Source organism: Cervus elaphus, chromosome 16, assembly GCF_910594005.1.
Source record: "Cervus elaphus chromosome 16, mCerEla1.1, whole genome shotgun sequence".
Classification (NCBI taxonomy): domain Eukaryota; kingdom Metazoa; phylum Chordata; class Mammalia; order Artiodactyla; family Cervidae; genus Cervus; species Cervus elaphus.
In genome coordinates, this window is record NC_057830.1 from 12551196 (window position 1) to 12577376 (window position 26181).

The 26181-nt window shown below is 44.4% G+C and overlaps 1 protein-coding gene across 8 annotated transcripts in view; it reads right to left on the bottom strand.

Moving 5' to 3' along the window:
• The window catches only part of PALM2AKAP2 (PALM2 and AKAP2 fusion), a 490983-nt gene that overhangs the window by 9800 nt on the left and 455002 nt on the right, over positions 1–26181 (bottom strand). For 7 of the 8 annotated variants that reach the window (XM_043927344.1, XM_043927342.1, XM_043927345.1 and 4 more), the window contains 2 exons: positions 22282–24679; positions 4903–5081 (listed from right to left, as the gene is read on the bottom strand). In XM_043927344.1, coding sequence (XP_043783279.1) covers positions 4903–5081; positions 22282–24679 — 2577 coding nt within the window. The remainder of the gene's footprint in view (positions 1–4902; positions 5082–22281; positions 24680–26181) is intronic. The other variant, XM_043927343.1, reaches the window with a different exon arrangement.

Below are 26181 nucleotides of genomic sequence, written 5' to 3' on the forward strand. Positions count from 1 at the left end.
GAATGGTTTGAATGCAAGGTCTGTGGAGGCAGAGTCTCTGAACCTGATCTGAGGATGGCGTTGCCAAGAGACAGCAAGCAGCCTGCTTCATCTCTACCTTGGGGGGGCCAAGACAGGTTCCTGAGAATGGGGTGATTATGTAGGAACTAGAACAATCCTTTAGTTCCTCTAGGAAACTAAAGGTCGCTGTAAAGAAAGCTCAGCGAAAATATGTCCTGGCTGTGGGTGATGAGTTAGAAGGACCGACTTTTGACAGCTCCCTCCAGACTTGTGGTCATGACCTTGCATTTACACTGCATGGGACCTTGAAGGCACTGACTGGTTTCTGGCAGGGTGACCATAGGCTGGATGGGGGATCATATGACTGTGATCACCGACTGCTTCTTAGGCATTGCACTTGAAAAACCATGTTGCATCATGATCAGACTGATGACCAGGGGCTGATGGATGCGGAGTGCTCCCCTCCTCTGCACGCTCCTAGGGTGTGTGTGAGAACCTGAGAGAGCTGGGGGCACGGAGCATCACTGAGGGTGACTGAGCCTTCAGCCTGCGGTGTGGGGGCATTGGAAGCAGACAAGTTTCCTCCACCCCCCGAGCAAGAGTTCAGCTAGAATTCCCCAAAGGTGTCATGGTCTGGAAGGAAGAGTGTGTCAGGAACTCTTGGAAAAGTAGTGACTTCTAGCCCAGGAATTAACCCAGGAATCAAAGAGACCTTGGTTTAACCCAGGAATCAAAGAGGCCTGCTCTTATTCCAAGACAGGCAGGAAAGGCTGAAAGCCCTTTCAGGCTTTCAGTAACTATCTTGGGGGCAAAAGAGAAAGAAAGAGAACAGACGAAAAGCCACCAAGGGCAGATTCTGTGCGAGGCGTGAAGATGGGGCTGAAAGCCCAGGAGGCTGTACTTTAGACTCAGCACGGCATCCCTTCCACGAGAAAGGGAAAGCAAGTCTACCAAACAAGTTCAAGAGCACTCCTGACTCAAGAACTCATTGCCTTCCAAGACTCAGGTCAGGTTGGAGGAAAAACTGGCCAGAAAAACAGTGTTGCCTCAATATCCTTCCTTTGCAAGGTACCAAGAAACCCCTACAGGAAATGATGATTCATTAGGACCTTATGAGTTGCATGACTGACCAGAGACAGCATCAGGCCCAGATAAACGGACATTTCCATGTAAGATAACATTTCCGGATAGGAGAAACCTATACTATGAGCAGGATGGCTGCTCTGCACAAAAACACCAGGTGGGGGGATGGGTGAGGTTGAACTCAGTCCCCCAGTCTCCTCCCCAGCTGTGTAGCCGACTCACAACTATATCCTCACAGAGTTTTGGAAAAGGGTGCCTTTTCCTAATTCTCACAAGACCCCTGTATAGGCTGGTAAACAGCCCAGGGTAAGTGAGTGGGGTTGGGGTTAGCAATCCTCCTACCCCTAAATTAGCCAAGGGGTCCACCAAGAGGTGGAGCCTGGCTGAACCTCAAGCATGGTGACACTCATCAGTGACCATGCCAAGCAGGAGGCCCCAGGCCAGGAGGATGAAGACCGTTGCTACTGAAGGATTATCCTGCTCCAGGTCTGAGATGGGGAACAAGGATGGCCATGTGGGGGTCACTTTCTCAGAAAAGGTGTTTTTTTTTTCTGGTTCCTTGTCACTGACTTCATCCCCAACTGCAAAATGAAGCAAAACATCCACAGATGACTTTCACATCACCGAAACAGTGACTCCTGGGCAGATGTTCCCAGAGAGAGAGAGATTCATGATTTCATATTTCATCTTCTGTCATTCTCTGAGCCCTCACTTTGGTTCTAGCAGGAGAGAGGCTAGCTGAAGAATATGAAAAAGAGCACCACATACTGCACAGCTGCCTCGGTGCCACTGCCTGCCAGGGATTGCTTGAGCCAGAGGCTTCCCTCCTAGCCCACATGTGATATTTTATCAAGCGGGGAAATGGAAGGTCCTGAACCAGGGACAGGTCTCCAGGCGTCAGCGCTACTCTGGGGTGAAGGGACGCTATACCTGTTTTGATGGTAAGGATCAATTTTTTCCCCCAGGTAGGTTGGCAAAACTACTCATGGAAACTGCAGGCACAGCTCCATTTGTCTTCTCTTTCTCCTCTCCTCCCACCCTCATTAACATCATTGTACCCAGCGCATCACTAGGCACACGTGCCAATTTTGTTTTTAAGCCTGCCTTCTCCTTGGGAAGTAGAGTATGTAAGAATTCTCTTCATTCGGTTCAGAAAGAGCTTGCTACTTCGAAGGGTGGACACTTGGTTGGGTCCGGATCACGTGTGAGCGACTCACAGCTGCCGAGTGGCTTTGGGGAAGAAATGGTGGCAGGCCCAATTGCTGAGTCACAATGGACCCAAATGAGTTAGGATGACAGCAGCTGGAGGAGCTAAGAAGCCACATCTTACCCCGAGGATCGTGTATGTGGATGGAGCAAGGAGAAAAGAATTACCAGCTTCTGGGACAGGGAAGCCAGTGACAAAATTCGGGCTTCAAGCCATCCATCTGCTCCCTGTGGTTAATATTTTGGTATGAGAGACAATTAAAGAAGGGCCACAGATCAGCTAGGAAAAGAGATGAAGGCTTGTTCAGTCCTATAGTTAAACTTCAACATATTCTGCAGTGATTGATGGTAACACAATAGAAAGATTCCCTGAATCAAAAGGACTAAGACAGGTTAACAGGTGGCTCTGAGATGAAGTCTCACTGATGATCATTCATTTGCTTTAGAAGCAACTGTAGTATACTGTTCTTTTGTTTCTTCCAGACTTGGGTTTCTTAAAAGAGATACAGTATGTTGGATAGGTCTTTTTCCTATCCCTAAGAACTTTCAACAGCGAAAAGCTTGGTTTTCTTGCAGTGTCAATGACAGTGCAGAACACTTGGTCTTGCCTTTCAGATCTGGGAATATGAACAGTTTGCTTAGTAGGTTTCTTCCTTATCTAAAACGTTGATATACTTGGGAAAAAAAAAAACACCAGAGACAGAAGTGTGTAAGTGAAGGGCAATCAGTGTTAAAAGGCTGATTCCAAGCAGCTTCCTTCATGCAAAGGGGGAAATCCAACCTGAGTGGTATATGTCAGGTGGCTGCCTAAGTGTCAGTCTGTTCGCTTCTGCCTATGACCTGAGTACGAGCAGGCTCTTTACTTCTAGGTATGGCGTTTTCCCCTGACACCTGCCCTTCAACACAAAAGGCATGCAAAAGAGATACAGAGAGGGTGCTTCAAAATCACTCGTCTGGGTCACATGCAAAGTGATCCATTAATCCCTCCGTATCCCCATACCCCAGGTTGCCGGTATACGGTGTGAAATCGTATGCACAGCCCTAAGCTTCAAGACGGTCACAGGCTCCAGAAAATACCTAAAGGTTAACTCCGTAATTTTAAAAAGGGCTCAAAGAAGGGCAGAAAGGGTCTTACAGGCTCAGAGAAGGAACCCCAGCGGTGGAAACCTCAGCAGCAGCCATCAAGGGCCAGGCCCATCCCACTGTACAATACAGGGAACAGTCCAGAAATATTCCAGCCCAACAGCGGAGCTGGGTTAGCTTTCCAAGCAACTGAGGTACAAGCCCAGGGAAGAGGAGGGTGAGAGACACCAAGTGGGTCATTCGGCTGCCACAGGCACGTTCGCTTTCTTTCTTTACCACTAAAATGTTCAGTATCTGGCTTCAACCCCAGAAATCCTTTAACTTAGCCAACTAGAATATGAAAGGCAGTTAATCAGCATGGAATTCCTACTGTGAGCCCTTTCGTGTTCAAGTTTAAGGTGAGCAAAGAATTTATCATCCAAACTGGGGCACTTTTAAGAAGGAAAGGGGATGCTATTAATAATTACAGGAGGATAAGAGGCAGAAACCAGGACTGTCCTGGGTCAGCTGGGGCATATCCTCAACTGACCTGAGCTGTTTCAGGGGAGGAGGCAGTTACCTCAATAAATGCTAAGAGACAGAAGCCAGCAGACTCCGAGGAAGTTGACACGGACCCCTGAGGCTGATCCCCAGGCTTTTGGGTGTGCAGGCTGTTGGGAACAAGGGCTCTTAAGGCTGTTACTAGAGAAAGAAACCACAGAGCAGATGACTTCCTTCGCGGTTGATGGGAACGTCACATGCAAAGTTTTCGGAGTTGAGGGTTGCAAGGTAGTTCTGTGGTTTTTAACTGTCATTTTAAAAGGCTCTTTCCTGCCAAACTGTACACACGGGCTTGGTAACAGCCCAAAACATACTGAGTCTTCCGAGCACTGTGTACCTTTTATAGGGATTGCCCAGGGCAGACACCGAAGGATTAGCCTTGTCATAGTTCTCTGCGGTGATCCCTGACTTTTCTGGCACCAGGGGCCAGCTTCACAGAAGACAATTTTTCCATGGACCAGGGTCGGGACAGGGGGATGGTTTCAGGATGATTCCAGTGCATTACATTTATTGTGCACTTTATTTCTATTATTATTACATCAACTCCATCTCAGATCATCAGTCATTAGATCCCAGAGGTTGGGGACTCCTGCCTAGAGGAATAACATCTATACAGAGCAGGTGAGCAATGGTTGTGGTCAGCTCCCTGGTGTCTGTGGGTGATTTCGGGGAGCTTATGTCCTTCTTTCTGTGTTCCCCCTGCATGGTATCTTTCTACACATCCCATATCTCATGCACAAGCCGTGACAATAGATTCAGACCAGAACTTGGCAGCAAAAGGACCCACTCTTTGCATGATCAATGTTTTTGAGAAGCAAGACAAACCCCAACCCAACTCCAGGCATGTTAAACCACACGTGTGAAAATTGGTGCTGGTACCATGATGCTGGCCAGACAACCACACACACATCAGAGCCTGATCCACGGTACCATACACCAGGCCGATGTTCACCCTTGGATGCAGGAAAGAGGAAAGGAAGAGAAACTTACACTACTATCATCCATTCTCTCGCGCCTTTTAGATTTGTGTGTCTCATAGTCTTCCATGAGGGTCTGCATCAGATTCTTGGGCCGCTGCGATCCGGCAGCCTCTTCGGGGGCTAAGTCAGGCTGCAAGCTGGGACCTTCAGGTGTGGGGGATGGAGGAGGTTTGACTTTCTCTATTTTCCCTGAAACAAACAACACGAAGAGAACACCCTTTCTAATAAGCTTGTCTGCTCATGACGGCTTTTGGAAAGAAGAGAACACTGGCAAAAAAGCAACCTGTGACATAAGAGCGTGGGTACCAGAATGATGGTTAAGTGCAGGTCATTTTATTACAAGGATCCAAGTGCTTAAGGATTAATGTCACAAACGCATCCAACAAAGACCTCAAGGAAACTGGTTCTAAAGTCAGTTAGACCAAAGAGACCTGTCAAGCATTTCGCAAATATATGTCAGACAGATAGACAGATAAGACAGACAGACAGACAGACATTGGCTCTGGCTGTTTTGGGGACATGTATTCTATTCGAATCTTAAAGACCCATTTCTTACAGATGAGGAAAACTGAGGCTCTGCAAAGAGAAGGCTGTGCTGAGTCACCAGGAGGCTGGCGATGGTATCCAGGTCTCCTGGTTTCCTTCCCAGGCTCTTTCTCTTCTATCAGAGGTCACCAATGGTCAGCTGACCAGCCCGAGATTTTTGTATAAACAGCATGTGTTGTAAAACCCCTGAATGAGAACCAAGCCTGTTCTTCCCGGTTTTACACTTATCAGCCAGCTTCACTTTTTACCTTACCTGCCATGGTCCTGAAAGCATTTAGGTTTGAGTTCCCAGATCTTAAGGAATGAATGCCAACAACCGCAAGTTCAGTGTTGTAGGAAAGGGGTGTGCCAGACTTGGGAAAGGTGAGGTTTCAGCTTTTGAGATACCAAACAGGAACTCTCAGGATGAGATCAGGTCCACAGTCACAGTGGTGTGGTGATGTCAGGCACTGCCGCTAAGACTGCCTGCATCCCACCCTCTTGGGAAATGCCTGGCCCTGACTTCTGGCCCAGGTGGGAGTGGGTTTTATTGCCAGAGCCCCAAACGCACCTCTGAGAAGTACCTTCAGGTGCAACAGTCATGATGTTTCCAACTATGCCCCTTGTGGGAGACACAGGGACTATAAACAAGGAATGCAGAGAAAACACACAAAATATATGGGGCCATTCAAGCACAGAAGCACAGAACCTACCAGGGGAGGTTCAAGACCCACTTGACCCCCTGCTGCAGACCCAGGAGGGAGGTAGCTCATCTTTCTCTGCCTTACTCCCCAGACTGCCTGATGCAGCCAGCCAGAATCGCAAGTGAAGCCTGGGGACTGTGTCTCCACATGGGTGGCTCTAAGACTTTATCAGGCAGAGCTCCTTTGATGGGAGGTGGGAAGCCCCTCAGAGTTCAGGCAGCTTGGGTTTTAATTTCTGCTCTCTCATGAACCAGCCATGAGGTTGGCTGAAGACAACCATGTTATGTTCCCACTTTAATCTTGGATTGATCACTTAGGTTCTCCAAGTTTCAATTTCCCTAGCAAGGAAATGAGAAAACGGGGAGACGCTGTCTTGGAAGTCCACTCTAACTCAAACATTTTGCTATTCTATCAAGCATATTTGGCAAGAAGATCAACCTTCACCGGTTAAAAAAAAAAAATTATATGACCAGCCCGTTTGGCAATTATGTAGGAAATGATTTTTAATACATGGGCACCATTACATTAGTAACTTAATGAAACTCATTGCTTTGATCTCAATTACCCAGATCACTGGTAAAAAGTCTTTTGATATTAACAGTAAGGGTACAAATATTTGAAGGTCTTGAAATCCTCTGGAAATGATTTCTATTTTTTATTATGAAAATTAGGGAATGCTATCATGATGCCAACGGACTTATCAACTATATTAACATTTATGAAGATTTTACCACTCCTGTTTCATCTGTCCTACCTGCCTGCCTTCCTCCCACCCCTCTGTACGAAAATGTTTGAAGCAATCTCAGGCCTCAGGCAATATAATTCTGGAATACTTGGTATGTATTTCTAAAAATTTTGATTAACTTTTATAATGAAGCTTTGAGAAATAATACAGCCAAGTGGCCAGCACGCAGTTCTAGAGCCAGTCTGCTTGGTTTGAGTTCATTACTTAGCAGCAAAATACCCTTGGGCAAGTTACCTTTTTTTTTTTTTTTTTAAGTTTTTCTATCTCTGTTTCCTAATCTATAAAACTGGCATGTTGATAGAGGTACTTACCTCATACGGTTGGTACAAGAACCAAATTAATATTTATAAAGTTAATCTTTAGAACAGTAAGCATCCAATGAGTCTAGTTATTATTTACTTGGAATCTCAAAGAATAATTATGTCTATGGAGTAACAGTGAGCAATTTCCTAGGAAATTCTGCATAAAAATCTTGCAACTCTTTTAAATCTAGAAACAGATACCAAAAGATCAGGTTGGTCACTTTCCAACTGATCTCTCAAGAGGTCCCAGTCATCTCCTACTAGCCATTCCCCCAGTACTAAACTCCTAGAAAGACGGTCTGTATTCACTGCCTCAAACTTCACCCCTTCACACATACCACAACAGGACCCCTGACTCAGAACACTTTATTTATACTTCTGTGAAAGCCTTTTTCACACATTGACTTGTGTCACATCTGGTTGTTTAAATTTTTCTTCTTAGTTAAGCTATAAAGTCACCTGAAGATAGGAACCATTTCAATTGGAGGCTAAGAATCCCCCTAACTCATCTGAATATACACTCAACTAGAGCAGGACCCTATCTGCCCTGGTCACTGCCGGATCCCAGCACCAATCGTGGTATTTGGCACAAGGCAGGAGCTTCGTGGTTGTTGAATTCATAGTAAGTCCATTGTGAAATACACATAGCAGTCACTAATTAAATAACTTGTGGATTGGGACAGAATTCCCAATACAGAATCTGAGGAAAGGGTTTAAATGTCTTCCCCAAAGCACATGAAATAAAACAACTGTGATCCACAGAACCACAGACACGAACAGCTTTGGAGTAACAACAAACACATTTATACAGCATTTCAATGATAGGTTTCTTCATGTCATTTGATCCTTAAAACAACCCTGGGATGTAGTAATCAGGGTGGATGTCATGACATCTCTGAACAGTTTAGACCCTGGAGGCTCAGATGCTTAACATCAGTCCAAATTATATTAGCTAGCAACAATCAGGGTTAGGTCTGGAACCCAAATTGTGTCGACTGTCGCTAAATTATATAATTGGGTGTGTGCTGAAAGAGAATCACAGAAGGTGAAAAGTTACTACAGAGAAGTGGTCGGCTACTAAACATTAAAGCCATTTCCTGTTTCTTTCTTAGTATTCCAGCAAATCCATCCCTGAAGCCAGTTTTACCGGTTACAACCACTAGAGGTCACATGGGTAACAGGGACCAAAGACTGCCTTAGCAGGTCTAAGTGACGGCTTCTAGAGAAGGTGGCTGGGACATCTGGGAGAGAACAGGTTTCAGATAACCAAGCTCATGTCTGAGCCTCAGGAGAAGCAGTCACAGGTCCCCAGAGAAAGGAGACACTGCACCCCACCCCCAGACCTCTGGTCTGGTTGATACCGGGGGCAGTCAGCGTGGTGGGGCTTCTCTGCTGTGATCTCCAACCACCCTGCCTCCAGTACGGTTCCAACTAAGCCTGGAATTCTCATACCAGCTGAGGAATCACACAGGTCATCAAAAACCTAGTTTGCAGCCCAATCAACTTTTCCCCTTGATTTGTTGTTATTGTTCAGTTGCTAAGTCATGTCCAACTCTTTGGGACCCCATGGATTGTAGTAAACCAGGCTCCTCTGTTCATGGGGTTCTCCAGGCAACAATACTACAATGCGTTTGCCATTTCCTTAAGGGGATCTTCCCGGACCAGGGATCGAACCCATGTCTCCTGCACTGGCAGGGAGATTCTTTACCACTGAGCCACCAGGGAAGTCCCTTTCCCCTTGGTCAGGATGGTGAAAAATGTCTCATGCTCATCCCCCAGTAGTAGACACTGCAGACACCACCATTTGGGCCTGATGACACAAACAAGGAAACAAGTGATGCAAGTAATTCGTGGTCCAGGCCTGAGGAGTCTCTCTCATCTTTGTCTACAGTCCTGGAGAGCCTCTTGCAATTCCTTGGCCCTTAGGACACCACCCATCAGAATCTTCAAACAGTGATGGTTATCTCTGGTGTTCGCTGGCATGTACCCAGATTCCACTACCCTCCGGTTCCATCTCCACTTGTCTCAACAAAACTTGTTCTCAGTCTGTTCAACTGGAGAAGGACTGAATAGCTGACAGTAGCTGAAAGTGGCCTCCATTTCAATGATAAACATCCTATTATCTAGTTTCTTACCTGGGAAGAATACTCTACAAAACATTTCTCTTAAAGAAGCCCAGTTGGTGTCATGTAGACCTCAGGGCAGACCTGTATTGGTCTTGGCCAAGAGCTGGTACCTGACATTTACAGAGCAGGGGTAATGTGAGTTTTACGGCTGACATAGGAACCAAAAGAACAAAGCTAGACTGCATAATAAAAATAAATGAAAAAAAAAAAAAAAAAAGCTAGATTGCAATTCGGAGTGGAGGGTAGAAAATGTTTTCAAGTTTACATCATACACATGATTTTGTCCAAACTATTCCATCTAGAGTAATTTTAGATTTCAGCATTTAAAGGTGTTTGAGGGTAAGCAGCTTCACTTGGCAGGATGATGCCAAAGCTGTGTTTCTAAAATCATGACCTATTACCTTAGCTTTGTAAGATAGTGCTCATGCTGCAAACAGTCATAAAGTCATTGGTCAAATAAATTTGAGACATACTCAAACTAAAGAAAGTTTTAAAGATAAAACAAGATAGATTTTTCTTTACCAGAGGACTTCTCTGAAGTTTTAGTGCTAATATGATTGTGAATCCCTAGTTTTAAGGATGGGTGTACAGGACTTCTCAAATTTATTTAATTAGAGAACCTCATTTCATACAATCCCTATTAACATCTCAAGGAAAACAGTTTTGGAAATTACTATTCTATACTAGTTAACCATTTACCACCAATTGTAGGCACAAGTTCAGCTAATAATTAAATATGGGCACAAAGCTTATGTATAAGAACTTTTATTACTGCTTGTTTCTTTGTTTACATATGCGGAACAACAAAAGCATCTAACTATGGCACAAGGGTTAAATTAGTTATGGCTTATTCAGATGTTGGAGTATTATTTAGCCATAATAAATCATGTTTTAGTCTCTCAAATTTAAAGGAATAGTTACAGTCATGGGAAGATACTCAAAATACATTAAGAGAAAAAGCAGATTACAAAAGCAGAAATACTGCAGGGGTTTAAGTGTGCAGGCTCTACAGCTGGACTGCCTGGTTTAAATCCTAGTTCATTACTTATTAGCTGTGTAAAAGTTTAAAAATAAAAAGTGCATACATGACAAATAGTAAAAACTAAATCAGGGTAAGATGAACAGCCTATGGTGGGCAGAATAAAGGCTTCCACAAGCATATCCAAGCCCTAATTTCCCAAACTTGTGAATATATTACTTTACATGGCAAAAGGATTTTGAAGGTGTGATTAAGTTAAGGACTTTGAGATGGGAAGACTATTCCAGATTATTCAGTTTGGTGAGATGTAATCACAAGGGTCCTCATAAAAGTGATGGAGGAGGATCAGAGAATGAGATCTGAAGATGCTATGTGGCTGGCTTTGAAGATGAAGGAAGAGGTCACAAGCCAAGGAATGCAGGCAACCTGCAGAACTGGAACAGGGAGGATAATGGTTCTCCCTAAGAGCCTCTAGAAAGAACACAGCCCCACCAACATCTTGACTGCACCCCAGAATGACTATATTTTAATCTGTTTGAAATGCTAAAACATAATACCACAGATTTTGTGGCTTTAACAGCAGAAATTATTTTCTCATCCTTCTGGAGGCTGGAAGTGTGAGATCAGCACGGGTACCAGCATGCTCAGGTTCTAGTGACAGTATCCCTCCTATCGTGCAGATGGCTAACCTTCCTGCTGTGACCACACATCACAGCGAGAGAAGGGGCTCTCTGGTGTTTCTGTATAAGGGCACTAATACCATCATGAGGGGCCTCACCCTCAGGACCTCATCTAACTCTAATTATTCACAAGGGTGAATCCTGTCTCCAACTACCATCACATCAGGGTTCAGGCCCTCAACAACTTGAGGGGGGCAAAACTCAGTCCACAGCTAACACATTTCAGATTTCTGACCTCGAGAACTATAAGATAAATGTGTCTTAAGTAACTATGTGCTGTGCTGTGTTCAGTCTTGTCTGACTCTCTGTGGCCCCATGGATAGTAGCCTGCCAAGCTCCTCTGTCCATGGAATTTTCCAGGCAAGAATACTGCAGCACGTTGCTATTTCCTACTCCAGGGCATCTTCCAGACCCAGGGATTGAAAACCAACTCTTGCATCTCCAGCATTGGCAGGTGGATTCTTTACCACTAGTGCTATCCGGGAAGCCCTGTTAAGTCACTATATTTGTGATTTGCTACAGCAATCGTAGACTAACACACATATAGACCTAATGTTACCTTCCATGCACCTAAGTGCATGAGAATAATTAGACAGGTAGTGGTTAGGATTACAAATCAGTTTTACCTTTATTCCTTGTTCTCCAAGCTTTTTCTGCAATAAGCATGAATTAATTTTAAATTATACAACATGCCAGAATTTTTCTCCTTTAGGTATTACTACCCATGCTAACAAGAGTAGATAAAGTTAAGGCTTTAACCTTCATGGATTAGGCATATCCAGACGTTCTTGTGTCTCACCAGGCAGCACAGGCCTAGGGGAACCCCTGGGCTAACCCCTCCTGGGGGCCTCAGAGAAGCACTGGTCTTGTCTGCGTGACATGGGAGACAGACTGAGGAGCAGAGCGAGCAGCAGAATTTCACTCCCAATTCATAAATGCTGTCTCCCATGATGAGTGGAAGAAAAAACCAGGAACCATGAATTTGTGTTTCCTGTTTATTATAAACAGTTAAGACACTTTCTGGTCCAGAGAGAGCGAGCCACACTTTGACTCGCTTCTGGCTTTTGCAAACAGATGGATTTCCCTGTGCTGATGGGGGAAGAGAGAAAACCCCACAATTCCTCCCACTCAAGGAAACCAGAGTGGAGGCTGCATGTCCTGGGTACACAGTTGCTGCCTTTCCTAATGGCCCACACCCTCCCTCTTCAGGAAGAGGACTAACTTCTATGAAGCCAAGAGGGTGGATTCCTAAAGTTTAGAAAATTATTTCGGTCAAACATTAGCATCCTGGTGAGTATTATATTCTATATACATGGCATCTGACATCTTAAAAATCAAAGATCCTTTGTTTCTACATTTCTCAAAAGAAAAGAGAAAGCCATCACCCACTCTTATTTAAAAACCAAACCGAACAAAGACGCCCACCAAATAACATGCCTTGGCCCAAGCCTCCTTCAATGATCTCCTTTCTTCACGGGGCCTTGGGGTGCGCTTGCAAACATCTAAATGACTCGCAGATTGCCAGAAAAGAAAGGAGTCCGGACTTAACGTTTTGCAATTCCATTTCCTCCCATTACAAGGGAATATCCTGCCTGTTGAATCCCACGGGCTTGTATGGTTCCAGCTGTGACCCACACACCCTTGCTCCTCTCACCTCCTCCTTTGAAGGCTCCAGGAGTGGGAGAATGCGATGATATGGATCTTCAGACTGTAAGTCTAGCTCAGAAATGAGAAATATCCCAACCTGCTGACACAAGTCTCAGAAACTTCCAAATATTACTACTTCAAGGTAAGGAGGGATGAGTTGCCATTTCTCTGAACAGAGCTCAAAAATGAAAACTGGAGAAGAAAAGAGTTTTGCATCTCCAGGGCAAATATAGTTTAAGACCAAAAAAAAGGAAAAAATTTAACTAAACTAGTAAGAATGAAAATCATGGTAAGTAGCAATTCCTGGACCAAGATCTTCTGGCTAAACACATTTCTACCAAAATGGTAAGCCTGGCTCTATGAAGAAGATCACCCCCACCCTCTAAAAGAAAATATTTTCACAGTGATTTGTAATTTCATTCTCAACCAACACCCTTAATAATGGCCTTTGTTTTTGAAATCACAGGTGACTATCGAAAGCTAATTGTGAACTCAGATGTTATGAGAGAAACTAATTCTAAGGAAGTAACAATGAATACTTCTCAGGACTAGAAAGCAATTTTAGAAAGCATGCTGTGCCATTTATGTCAGGCTTCCAATAGCTACTGAATAACTCTTAAGTAACTCTGCTAAAAGTTTCCTAAGTCTTTTCCTAAAACATAACAAAAACTGCAATAACAACAAAAATAATAATAACCCTAATGGGAAGCCTTTTGTGCACTGACTATATTAACTTGTTGATGAGGCTGATGCTATTTTATTCCCATTTTACTAAGAAACTGAGATGGTGAAGTAGAGAGGTGAAGTAAGTAAGTTACACAGCTAACAAGAAGCGGAATCAGGATTTAAACTTTAGAGATGAATCCAGAGAAATGACTGTCACATTTAAGCACATAATTCTCCTTGCCCATCTTTAGCATGAATTTATATTTGAGTAATGAGAAATAAAAGATGGACTGAGAACAATGTGATGTCAGATGCATACAACTTTTGGGGAAACCTTTGATGTTTACCAAGGCCATGAGAAATAAAATACCATTACAGGTGATAAGGATGTATTCCCCAGGGCTCTAATGGCCTGTCCTGCATACACTTCCCATGACTGTCCCTGGTCCTCCACCCTGTAAGTAGTAAGTTTATTCACAAAGATGAACTGGATCTGAAATACCAGTCTCCCTATGGAAGCACATGGCAAGTCGCCACGGTTAGCACAAGACTGTCATACCCTGCCCTAAATGCCAACAATCATGATGGCTATCTTGCTCCCAGGCCTGGCTTAGATGAAATTTAGCTCACATTTCTTATGAGGCATTACAGCAGGAATTTTACAAGAATTAGGTCCTTTGATTCATCTCTTCATTCTCAGCTCATGACTGCATATTGATTTGCATGTGATTGAGTCTGAATTTTTGGAAGCAGCTCTCCTAACTTGGAGCACAGAGTAGCCAGACTCAGGAAAAGGACCAACACGTGGTGTCCCCAGCAAGGCAGGGGACAACCCACATAACCCTGGGTATACCAGAAGACCCAGCACAATCAGCGGTGACAGCAGAACCTGTTGCAGATGGGAGTGGTAGGAAGTGTTGTTCTTTTCCAAAGTTCTACGATCCAGAAGCCACGACCACAGGCTTGTCACAGAAGACAGACCAGAAACTATATCTTCTCAGAAGTGAGGCTGATGGGTTTAACTGTGGCAGTGGCCTTTTTAAACCACTGAAGGCAATGTCCAAAAAGAACTTTGAATTCTGTAACTTGAGAAGTCCTGATTTCATCGCATACCTTCATCCCTTGCCAAACACTATTTTGATCTAAACTTTCTTACCAATTCCTTACAAATAGCATGCATTTTTTTTTTTAAATGAACCTATTTGCTAAGTTCAGGTACATAAAATATAAAGAGTTTCTGGTTCAAGACAAAAGGAACAATCTTATCTTAAAGAGCAAAAGGGAACAAAAGCAGAGAGCAGACATGGTGTTCAATGAACACTAGTAAATGAATTTGGTCAGCTCTGGCCCCACTCTGCCAGAAGTGTTCAGACAATGGCATGAACACTTATTCCCACTCATCCTCAGATTAAGAAATAGATTCCTTGCTTGAGCTCCCATTCCTTTCAGGCAATGAGCCTCTCTCTGGAGTGAATGACTGAGTTTCCTCCTGGGCATAAACGTTCAGGAAGAACTCATAAGAGCAGCCAGGCTAGATGGCTGACGTGGACGGTTAGTCCCTCGGCCTTCTGCTTAGATCTTGGGACAGTACCAGCAGTTTTCCCTACTATAACTTGAAGCACTGGAATTAAGTTCTGAAAGCACAAAGGAACCATCCTATGTCACTAGGGTAGCACTGTCTCATGGCCTCTGCAAGAAAATTCATCCACCTAGACCACTGGGAGCAGAGGACTCCAGAGCAATTGTGGTTCCAAAAAGCAGGAGGAGGAGGACCCAAGAGAAAGCAGGGGCTAGCCCTGAGGCTGGGAGAGGGTAGAGGGAGACTTGAGTGGAGAGAGGGGCTGTTATCATGCACCTCATAGACCTCAGAGGCAGACGAGCAGGTCCAGCAGAGGGCGAGAAATGGTGTACAAAGACTATGGCCTTTGAAGTCAAACAAGCCTGAGCTTGAACCTGGCTTTTCCACTTGCCAGCTGGGTGACCTCAGGCAAGTGGCCTAATCTCTCTGGGCTTTGTTACTGAAAAGGGAATAATACTACAGGTTCATGATCTCTTAAGGGACAATTCCAACCTCCTCCCCGCCCCCACCCCACCAAAAAGCTCTAAAAACAAAATTTTATCATAACTTCTTTGGCAACAAAACCTGATGTGAACCAGTATGAGCTTCTTCTTGGTCTTTACTGATTCCACTTAATAGAACTAACTCTTCCTAAATTTCACAACAGAAATCAAATTTGAAGACAACTGTTGCCCTGGACCTTATTGGGTATGTTAAATACTATTTACATTCATTGAACTGCTTTTCTAAGTAATAGTATGTACACTTTCCAGCCTTTCTAAAATAAGAAAACTGTGGACTATATCTGGAAAAATATGGAATATACTCTCAAGAGTTTGGATAATTTGGATTCTATCTTAGAGGGCTGTTGGGAGGATTAAATGTGGAAATGAAAAGGAGTAAACTGTGTATGAAGAAATTAGAATAGTACTCAATGTTAAGGTCTTGGTGAGTTGTAGCTACCATGATTAGGCTTGTGTCACCAGCTAATGTTCAGGGAACATGTTGGTAGATATAACTGTCTGTAGGACACCACATTCAGCTTTAGAACCTTTACACAAGGACTTCCCTGAAAGTCCAGAGGTTAAGGCACTTCCACTGCAGGGGACATGAGTTTGATCCCTAGTTGGGGAGTTAAGATCCCACATGCCTGGTGACATGGTCAAATAAACAAATAAAATTGTAAAAGAAAACAAAAAAAGAACCTTTACACAGTCAGCTGGGCCCCTGCAAGTGGCACAATCTGTACCTGCCAGCAGGCCAGGGAAACGCTAGGCATTCCTGAAGGACAGCCCTCTTAGCTGGACCTGGGAGGGAATACCTCCATCAGTCACCCACACCAGGTCTTCCACTCTGTGGAGGACTGGGGGCATCTCAAGTGAGAGTCATACAAGGAGATCAAATGAGTCAATCCTAAAGGAAATCAACCCTGAATAGTCAGTGGAAAGACTGATGCTGAAGCTCCAATACTCTGGCCACCTGACGTGTAGAGTCAATTCATTGGAAAAGACTCTGATGCTGGGAAAGATTGAGAGCAGGAGGAGAAGAGAGGGCGGCAGAGGATGAGATGGTTAGATAGCATCACCAACCCAATGGACATGAATTTGAGCAACTCCAGGAGACAGTGATGGACAGGGGAGCCGGGAGCACTGTACTCTACGGGGTTGCAAAGAGACATGACTTCACAACTGAACAACAACTAAGACTCAACCTAATCCAGCTCTATTTATCGTGGAACAAGGCCACCAAGCTCTGCTGCGTGAATACTGTGCTGATGTAAATATTTTTTTCTACCTCAGACTTTTTCTTTGTGACAGTGGAAGATAATGAAGGGAAAAGAAAAATACCCAGTCCAAAAACTTAATATAATGATAATCACACATGCAATCTTAATTCAAACTGACCACAGAAGTCAAAAACCCTTGGAGATCTTATTTTTGTAAGATGTATAACTATTACATCTTTCCACATATTAAAAGACCTCAACAGACAAGTTATGGGACTCAATATTCAGATCTTTGCCTTGACCGCTATCCAGAATGTCCCACTGGGTAAACTGTCTGACTTAGTAAATCAATTCAACACCTGGCATGAAAATGCAAACTAGTTCAAAAAACTATGCTAATCATCACCTAACTAACTGGGTTTCTCTGGCCTGCCAAGAACTGGGAAGTGAAACCAGGATATCTAATAATAGACACAGCCCTAAAGAGAAAACTGTCTGTTGACACCCTTCCTATGAAAAGGTCTTGATTGTAATTTGAGTAAAATGTTTGGGTTTCCCTCCCAAACTCATTCCTCAAGGGTGTTTTACGGCAGTGTGGGGGTTACACCTTCAAATCAGGCTCCAGTACCTGCTGAAGAGCTTCCTTTATTCTCTAAGTACCATACCACATCTTGGAAGCATGGCTTCTCTCATAATCCAGGGCACTCGTCAAAAAGGCGGCAGGCCTTTAGACCTATGTAGAAAAGAAGCCAGTGGGACAGACTCAGGAAAGCTGAATGATTTTTAAAATCCATCAATTCCCGGATGAAGGCAGGATAGCTTTAGTGATGTGGAGATAATCACCCCTTTGAAAAATCCTCCCTGGCTTCCCACTGACCACAAGATAAAGTGTAAAATCTAAAACCTTTAACATGATTCACATAGCTCTTCACTGTCTGGCTCCAAATCAACTTTCTTTTGTTTTGTTTTATATCTCTTCCTTTAACCCACCCTAACTTTATTTAAGCACCTCAAACGTGCTCTTCCTTTGGGGCCTCTCTAAAGGCCCTAACTTGTGACTGGAACATCCTCTCCAATTCCCTGAACCCAACTTCTACGCCTTCAGTTCAAAGCTTAGATGATAGTTTCTAGAGAAAGGCAGACTTTCGTTACCCTCCCCCTAAGGTGGTCTTCCTTGCCCCACGCTAACACAGGTCTCCACGCTTCTCTGTGATCAAACACCTATCTTTGTTGGATGCTTCTATTACTGAACTAAGTTCCCTGAGGGTGGAGACTTTACCTGCCTTTTTCATTTCTGTATGAATAAATGCCACACAAACCCTATTTAAACTCTTCTTCCCTTAAAAATCCCACAAGAGGGACCTTCCTAGTAGTCCAGTGGTTAAGACTTTGACTTCCAGTGCAGGGGGTGGGAGCTCCATCCCCAGTTTGGGGAGCTAGATTCTATAGGCCTCATGGCCAACCCCCCCACCACCCCCAACACAGAAACAATACTGCAACAAATTCAAAAGACTTGAAAATGGTCCACATTAAAAAAAAAAAAAAGCTTTAAACAAAAAAATCACATAAGAACCAGTGAGATTAAATTTCCGTAAAATTTCTCCTAATAATTCGTCTTTGAAGATCATCACATACTTTTGAAAACAGAATCCCATCATCTTCCAGTCTCAAAAGGCAAGAGAACCAAATGCAATAACAAGTATCTTTTCAACACCTGGGAAATATTTGGAAAGCACTTTTCTTTCCTTATCACATTTTGGCTCTCAGTGAATTTTACTTGCCTTAAGATTTTAGGATTCCAACATGTCACCAGCATAGGAGATGTTAAAAAGTGTATTTTTCATCACTTAATATCAAATTGTCACTATGAGTCATGCAATGAACTGGCTGAATCACCTCTAATGGCATGAAACATGGAGTAGTAGAGTAGGGACTCAGCAACATCTCCATTCACAAAACCAAACTGGAGCCAACAGTTCTGATCCTGACCATGAATGGTCCAGTTTGGTGGCTCAGAGTGATGTGTCAGCCTCCTTCCTGATCACGAATTAAGAAGCTGGCTGGCCAAACAATCATCTAAACATTTCCAGGCATGGATAGAAAAAAAATCGCCTTTTGCATTCAGTTTCTTTCAATCCGTGTTGTAATTCTGGGAAGTCCTGCCACCTACTTTCAATGTTCTAGAGATAAACATGAAGAAATGAGCTGCAAAACAGGTCATTATCATGACTGTGCTCAGTGTGACAATCAGACCCAAGCAGGCTTGCAGGGATGAATTACCATCTTACTAAAGGAGCAGGAATCAACCCTGCAGGGATGGAATATGGGGGGAGGAGTTTAACATTAGCATGGGGGGGGGAGGAGATTAACATTAGCATAGGGGGAAGTACAAGAAAATCAATATGGGGCTGCCCAGGGCATACATTAGGATTCTGTCTTGTTTAAAGTCTGGCGGGAAGCCTGACAAACCACAGCAGGTCAGGAAAGTATTGAAATGTCTTAATTTTTGTTTGTGTGCTAGAAAAATATGGGAGCAATAGGGTAAGGGGTTCCATTAAGAGGTGGAGAGGGGAAAACTGAAAATATCACTGAGCATATGCAATGCAGAGAAGGTTCTAGGTAAGTGGAACAGCTGTAACTGATCAGAGAGCCATGGAATCTGCCTGCCATGTGAGCAGAAGTTGCTGAGATGCCTGCAAAGACTTCCTCCATTAGTGAGACTGCAGACTCTTATGGAGGTCCTTTACAATCACACTCTTGTGAGGGTAGGCTCCCCAGATTGGGCTGAATTCAAGTGGTACCAAAGCTTTTTCCAGGATACCATATAGAATGCCCAACTACCATCTCTGTGCCAAGCCAGCCCACAAGAATTTGAAGTGAACTGGACAAGTAAGGACCTTTGGGGAAAGCCAGCAAGTCACCAGTAAGCAGAGACCAAAAAAAACCTCCCCTGAAAGTCTTCTTTGCCTCACTCACTCACTCAGTTGCCTATTACCCTGTAACCTGAAGGAATTAAAAAACATATCAGGAGAGAGTCACCATGTATCCCTCTTCCTGCTCCCTCCCCTTTCCTTCCTGAACAATTTAGTTCAAAAGCCATTAGGTGGGGCTGACAGAGACAGGTTTCTGCAAGGAGTGGGGGAGGAGCCACAGTGGCCCAGCGTGGGGTGCGGGAGCCAGAGCAAGGTGGGCAGGGAGACGGGTGACCCAGTATAGGGTGCTGGAATCCAAGATGGGTGAGGGATGTGCAGGGGACAGCAGTGGCTACCTAAAAAGTGACGTTGGAGTCTATGTTTGGTGAGGAAAACAGTAGATTGGTTCCATAGGGGGAAACTGATCAAATAATAAATATATGAAGGCTAATAGGAACCAGGTATCTTGTTGCCAAGGAGAAGATTACAAATCTGCGAAGAAAGAAAATGGTATTAGATTAAAATTAAAGGTATCAGGGTGAGGTCATGGTTTTCAGTAGGTAGATAGATAGGTAAGATAGGTAGGTAGGTAGATTGATTAATTGATAGATCAACAGATAGAATTCTGACCATTGAGAGTGCCTGGGAGCAGTGCCTATCCAATAGCAGTGAGCACACCAAGCACTCAGATCTTGGTTTCTAAATACCACTAAAAATACCACATTCTAAATACCACCATTCTCCACTAACAAGAACTAGTGCTCTCTATTGAAAGGGCTGATTTCAGGGTTAGGAAAGTTTAAGATGAGACTGGAACATTTTGCAGCACCAGAAAGTAAAGATATGCCCAAAGAATAATGGAGACATGTCAAAAGGACACTGAAGTTAGCTTGAAAGGGCCCCTGTGAACTATATTTGAACAATCAAGGATAAAAATAATAACAGAAATGGATTACAACCTACTAAATATAACAGGAGTCCACAAGACCATCTATTATGGAGAGGGATGAAGATTACATACACAGCACCAAAGTATTTCCCCACAGAATACTTGTTAATCACAAAAAGAAAAAGTAACTTTACTGTGTAGAAGCCTGGCAAACACTCCCTCAAATCAAGCCATCAAAATTAGTATTAAGCGAAAAAAGTTAACATCTGTCCCTATAATGGGACAAACTTGACACAACGTACTACCTGATTGAATTCTGTGAGAAGAATAAGCATCAGCTCTGTGGTATTCCTACCAAAGATGCATAACCTGAAATTAATCATGAGAAAATATCTGACAAACCCAAACTGAGGGACATTCTATAAAAATGGGGGTGATCGAGCATCATGTTGGCAACTTACTCGTAAATATTTCTGAATAAAAACGATGTTGGTACTTCACTAGGGGACTTTTCTTTAGCTTTGAGATTGTTTCAAAATTTAAAGCTTAACATGGAAAGAGTTAACTTGTGTCATTATAGATTTGATCTTGATTAAGGAATCAAGATGGGATTAAGGTGTGGAAGAAGAAGAAGAAAAGGAGAAAGATAGCGCTAAGTTGTGTACGACTCTTACGACCCTATGGACTGTAGCCTGCCAGCCTCCTATGTCCTTGGGATTTTCCAAGCAAGAACACTGGAGTGGGTTGCCATTTCCTTCTCCAGGGGATTTTCCCAACCCAGAAATCAAACCCAGGTCTCAAGCAGTGCAGGCAGATTCTTTACCGACTGAGCTATGCAGGAAGCCCAAGGTCTGGATAGACCAAGCTAAATACAGTAATTATACAGTAAGGCAGCACTTCTGAAATTCTCTCCAGTGAAGGAATAGTTTTTCTGCCCAATCCACTATGGATCAATACTTTTTAAAAAATACAAAATCCTGCACTTGGATTTGAAGATAATATCAAATTGCTCCAAGAGTTTTCAAACTCTTTACCAATGTCTGGACTGATCTTATCATGGACCAAGAATAGTCATAAATGAGCTCAGACCACACTTTGAGCAGCCCTTCTCTGTGGCAGGATGTGCAGTTCCCCAAGTAACATCATATCCAAATGGGAAATAAAAATTACTGGTCACACTGTTATCTATAACGGTAGTAACAATAGCTATCAATGAAATTAACATCAACCATCTATACAAAATATTCAAGATAGGGAACTGTCCAAGCAATGGGAGGAGATTAGAGGCTTGTCTTTTACATAGAGAACTCAACTTCTCCAAAAGGGTCACAGAACACAAATAGATGTGATGACCTTGATTCCTAAGTAATTGCTTTATGGTGATTTAAAGAAAAACAAATCCCATTATACAGAAGATGGACAGAAACATCTTCTATGGGTCAATCTGCAATACCAACCCATAACTGTCATTGCTGGGAAGAGACCCAGCATCCAGAGGGGGCTAGGAGAAGACATTCCCAAACCAGATATGCTTGATTTAACTGCAGATACCGAGGGTCAAGTTACTGATATCAACACAGTCCACACAACAGTTGACTCTAGGTCAGCACCACACACAGCCTAGCTCAACCAAGAGAGAACAATAAACAGAGAACAATTCTCCATATTACACGAAGACCAGAGCAGAAGGACAAGAAAGGAGCCATTACACCCTCTGGAAAATGGCGAACACCATCCAGGCTCAAGATTCTTCCAGAAGACGCTCTGACATCCCCATTGTGTGTCTCTGAACACTGGAATCCCCGAACCAGTGTCTCCCTGACACTGAGCTAGCCACGCATAGAGGTGGCTCCACATAGAACGCTGTTAGCTGGAACCAACAACACCGATTTCTGCAGCATCTGTCTCTGGTCTGCGACACTTCACTTACCTGGAGCTGTTTTGTAGCACGACGTTCGGGAGGGCAGTGATGGGGCGTTCTTTGCCTTGGGGCTCTGGGTAATCTGCAAGACTTGTCTCTGCCGCTTCAGCTCCTCTTCCCTTTCCTGGGCTGCTCGGATTTCTTCTTCAATCATGGACAAAGTCCGCTGCTTCCTGGACCTCAGCTTGAAGGGCCCAACCATTACATCAGACTCTTGAGTGGCCAGGAGCGAGGCTGTGCTTCTTAACTCAGCCGCTTCCGAGTACTTGCTGAAGTAGCTCCCTTCCGGTCTGGTCTCCTCCATGTTTATTGGGCCACTGGGCTGTACCGCCGGCAGTGGCTGGGAGGGCCCCCTTTCCCTGAGTGCCCTGTCTTCAGTAGACAGAATCTTTGGCAATACATCCCTTTTCTCTTGAACAGGGGAGGACACCTGAGGTGGTTCAAACATGCTCTGAGGCTTCTCTGAGCTGGGAGCCCTAGGGCCAGCTTTCTCTTGACTTGCTTGAGGTCCCTGTTGTTCTGCTCCGCCCTTGGTGGTTTCAGACCCAGCTCTGTCCACTTGCTCGGCAATGGCTTGTTGAATGGCATTCTGCACCAGGAGACCAGCCTGATATTCCAAGGGGTCATCAACCGACGGAGAGTCTCCCAGTGTGGACAAAGGGGAATAGAAACCCTGATCACTGAATGACTTGGAGACCCCTTCTCCTCGGCCCTCTGAGGGGTTGTCAGTCTGGGGAGTCTGGGGCAGAGAAAAATCGGCCAGTGAATTCTCCTGCAGGGCATTGGTTGTCTCATTGGAGGCCCCACTGTCACTGATGTTGTCCATGCTGAAGTCATTGGACAGGGTCTCCAGGACGGTGGTATCCTGGGATCTCACCGACAGCTCGTCCAAACCAGAGTCCAGTTCCTCTTGAGTCAAAGAGACATTGACTGACCTTGAAAACTGATCCAAGATCCCAGGGTCGTCGTCCTTGACCACGGTGAGGACGGCCCGAGCACTCGTGAACTCACCATCCTCTGCCCACAGTTTGGATAAGGGCCCGCGTTTGGAGGGCTCACTGTACGGCCCTTCCTTTCCCTGGGGAGCTGTGCTGCCCTGGCCCCCTCCTCCAGAAGACTGACTCTCTGGGGCACAGTGGGCTTTCTGCCCCTTGGCTGCTGAGGAGTCTTCCGGAGGTGCCCCGACAGAAGCTGGTCTGGAGATGGTCAGTGTCTTATCTGAGTTGATGGACCCCAGAGGTTTGTAGAAGGGCTTGATGGAGAAGAGCCTGGGTGTACTCTGGCCCCTGGCCACGGTCTGCCTGGAATTCTCCATCTGCTGGAACTGTTTGCGCGCCGCGGAGAAGTCTATCTGCTCCGTGACGACGTCCTCCTTCGGCTGGTCGGTCACACTGGGCCGGTCCCGTGAGGAGGCGGGGGCCGTGCAGAGCTGCGGTGGGGGCTGCTGCTGATGTTGCATCAGCAGTTGCTCCTGCTGCGCCCTCCTCTCCTTGCGCTCCTTGTACTTTTTGTGCGACTCCAGATGTTCCTCATCCAGTTGCTCCTCGATGGTCTTCTCCTGAGGAGGGTTCCACCATTTTGCGGCAATGCCGGGGTTCTTCTTCACGGCCTGACTCCGGATGAGTTCCCGCCTCTCCTTTTCCAGCTCCAGCATCTCTTCCGAAGGCCTCACTTTCCTGACGCGGTACTGTTCTTTCTCACTCTCGTCGTCCTCGAAGAGCTTGGAGGGCTTCTTGTCCTCATGGAAGGCACGCAGCTCGAACTTGGCTTCCTTCTTGAGCGTGGTGAGCGTCATCTCCCCGTCCCGGGAGGAGCACCGTGAGCTGGTGGAGGAGCTGGGGCTCACGGGCACCTGCAGGCTGTCCCCCAGTACGTCTCGGGGCTGCTCAGGGGGGTGGCCGTTGGCTCTTCTGCCCTCGGCCATGGTGTCAGAGTCGCTTTGATGGAGCTCAAGGTGGGGAGGAGCCTGTCTGCCAGCTGCCCTCTCGGTGGCTTCCGGCTGGACAGCCGCGGGGGCGGGCGGGCTTGGGCTTCCCGCCAAGATGGCTGCTCCAGGCTCCGGGGAGGATGTGCCGTTGTAGGTTCCGTCCACAACAGAATCACAGCAGTTGGCCTCCAGCACCTCGTCTAGATACCGGATCTCTCTGGCCACGTCATTATCCAGAGATTCGTGGTGATCAGCAAGGAGGCCATTGTGGGGGGTTGAGTAGAAAGGGGAGGGGTGGTCCATGGAATGTGGAGTCGAGGTGATTCCGGGAACACTCTTACATTCTGCAACAGAGACCTCAATTTCCATGTTTTTGTGATCTGGGGGAAGAGAGCTGGTGATAGACTCCAGGGATTTGGCACTACAGTTGTCTCTCTCGTGTTTTAGCCGGGTATCATCCTCAGAAAGCTCGGGAGGCTTCTGGAATAAAGAGAAAACAGAAATCAGGGTTAGCGACCTCATTGCTTATGGATGTGAACCTGAGACATGAGCTGATAATAAACTGGAAGGAAAACGTAACAACAATGGCAGAATCTTTTGAATAGAGGTTTCTCTTCTAAAAAGACCTTCATATATTCATTTTGTTACAGTAACAAGTACCTAAACTTTCTTAATTTTACAGATTCCATTTTGCTTACCTGGTGTCAAGAAATTTTTCACTAAATGCTAGTTCCATTTTTACATTTAAAAGTAAATTGGGATTTGGATCATCTGATGACATTGCTCAAATAATTTCTGAAGTGGAAGAGATTAAGTATCAATCATATGAGAACTTTTCAAAATATTTCATGGCAGATTTCTGCAGAAATGTTAATAGAACTATTTGTAACGTCCCCAAATATAAAGAAGAAGGCCCTTTTGCAGGAACCAATCTTGAAAACATGATTCTCTGCCAGATGTAATGCAATTTTTCTGTAGACAGGAAACTTTGAGGAAAATTTTTCCAAAATAAAATACTGGAAAACAGTAAATCTCTTCAACGGCCCCTTGAGAGCTACAGTATCCCACTGCATGGCTGTAATTGACCATGTGCATTATAAACACAGGACCAAAGCCACTGACTCACACAGTTCTGTTCCCTGGAACAACATCAAAACAATGCTCCTTAGTTAAGGAGTGAATGTTGCTTTGAAAAGCTAGACAACAGCACCTCCCATCTAGTTCCTAAAATGCCTTATATGTGACAGCTCCAATTTTGTGGTTAAATAATAAAACTGTACCTTTTTTAATGTTTTTAAATGCATCATATTTTTCATTAGTTATCTATTGCATGTCAGTTTATTTGGCATTAGTTAAGATTAATTTTCAAACTCTAGGATGATTTGTTTTTCATACCAAAGGTCTCTGGTTTATCTCAGAAAATTCAGCGGTAAGTTGTGAGCTTAATCTGAGTTCCCCTCAAGTATTTCACTAATACTTTTGTCAGCTCTGTTTCATGTCTTAGGTCTAGAGGGTACCTTGTATTATTGATATAATACAGTGCAAATTGCAATGTTGTATAATTTTCCTTTATTTAAACATTATTAAAGACTTAGAACATACTATTAAAACACCACCTAGGATAATCCTCAGGGGATTAATTTCAAAATTCTTTCAAGAAAAGTCAATGATTATGGATCTGTTCATAATATCTAGAAAAACATGGAAGTTCATGCTATGTGCTCTGCCTTGCTGTCAGAATATTGAGAAACTCTCATGGTCAATCATGAACTGGAAGGTTATCCATGAACTGAGGAGGGCCTCCTTCACTGTTTCCCACCTTCTTCTTTACACTTAATCAATCAAGTAATATATATTCCTTCATCAATAATAGATAATAATAATAAATATTCCTTCTTTGTCAAAATCTTCTGGTCTCAAAGGACCTTCCAGTCTTGATCTGGTCTTTGTCAAAGTCTGATACTTAAGATTTATAATCTCTA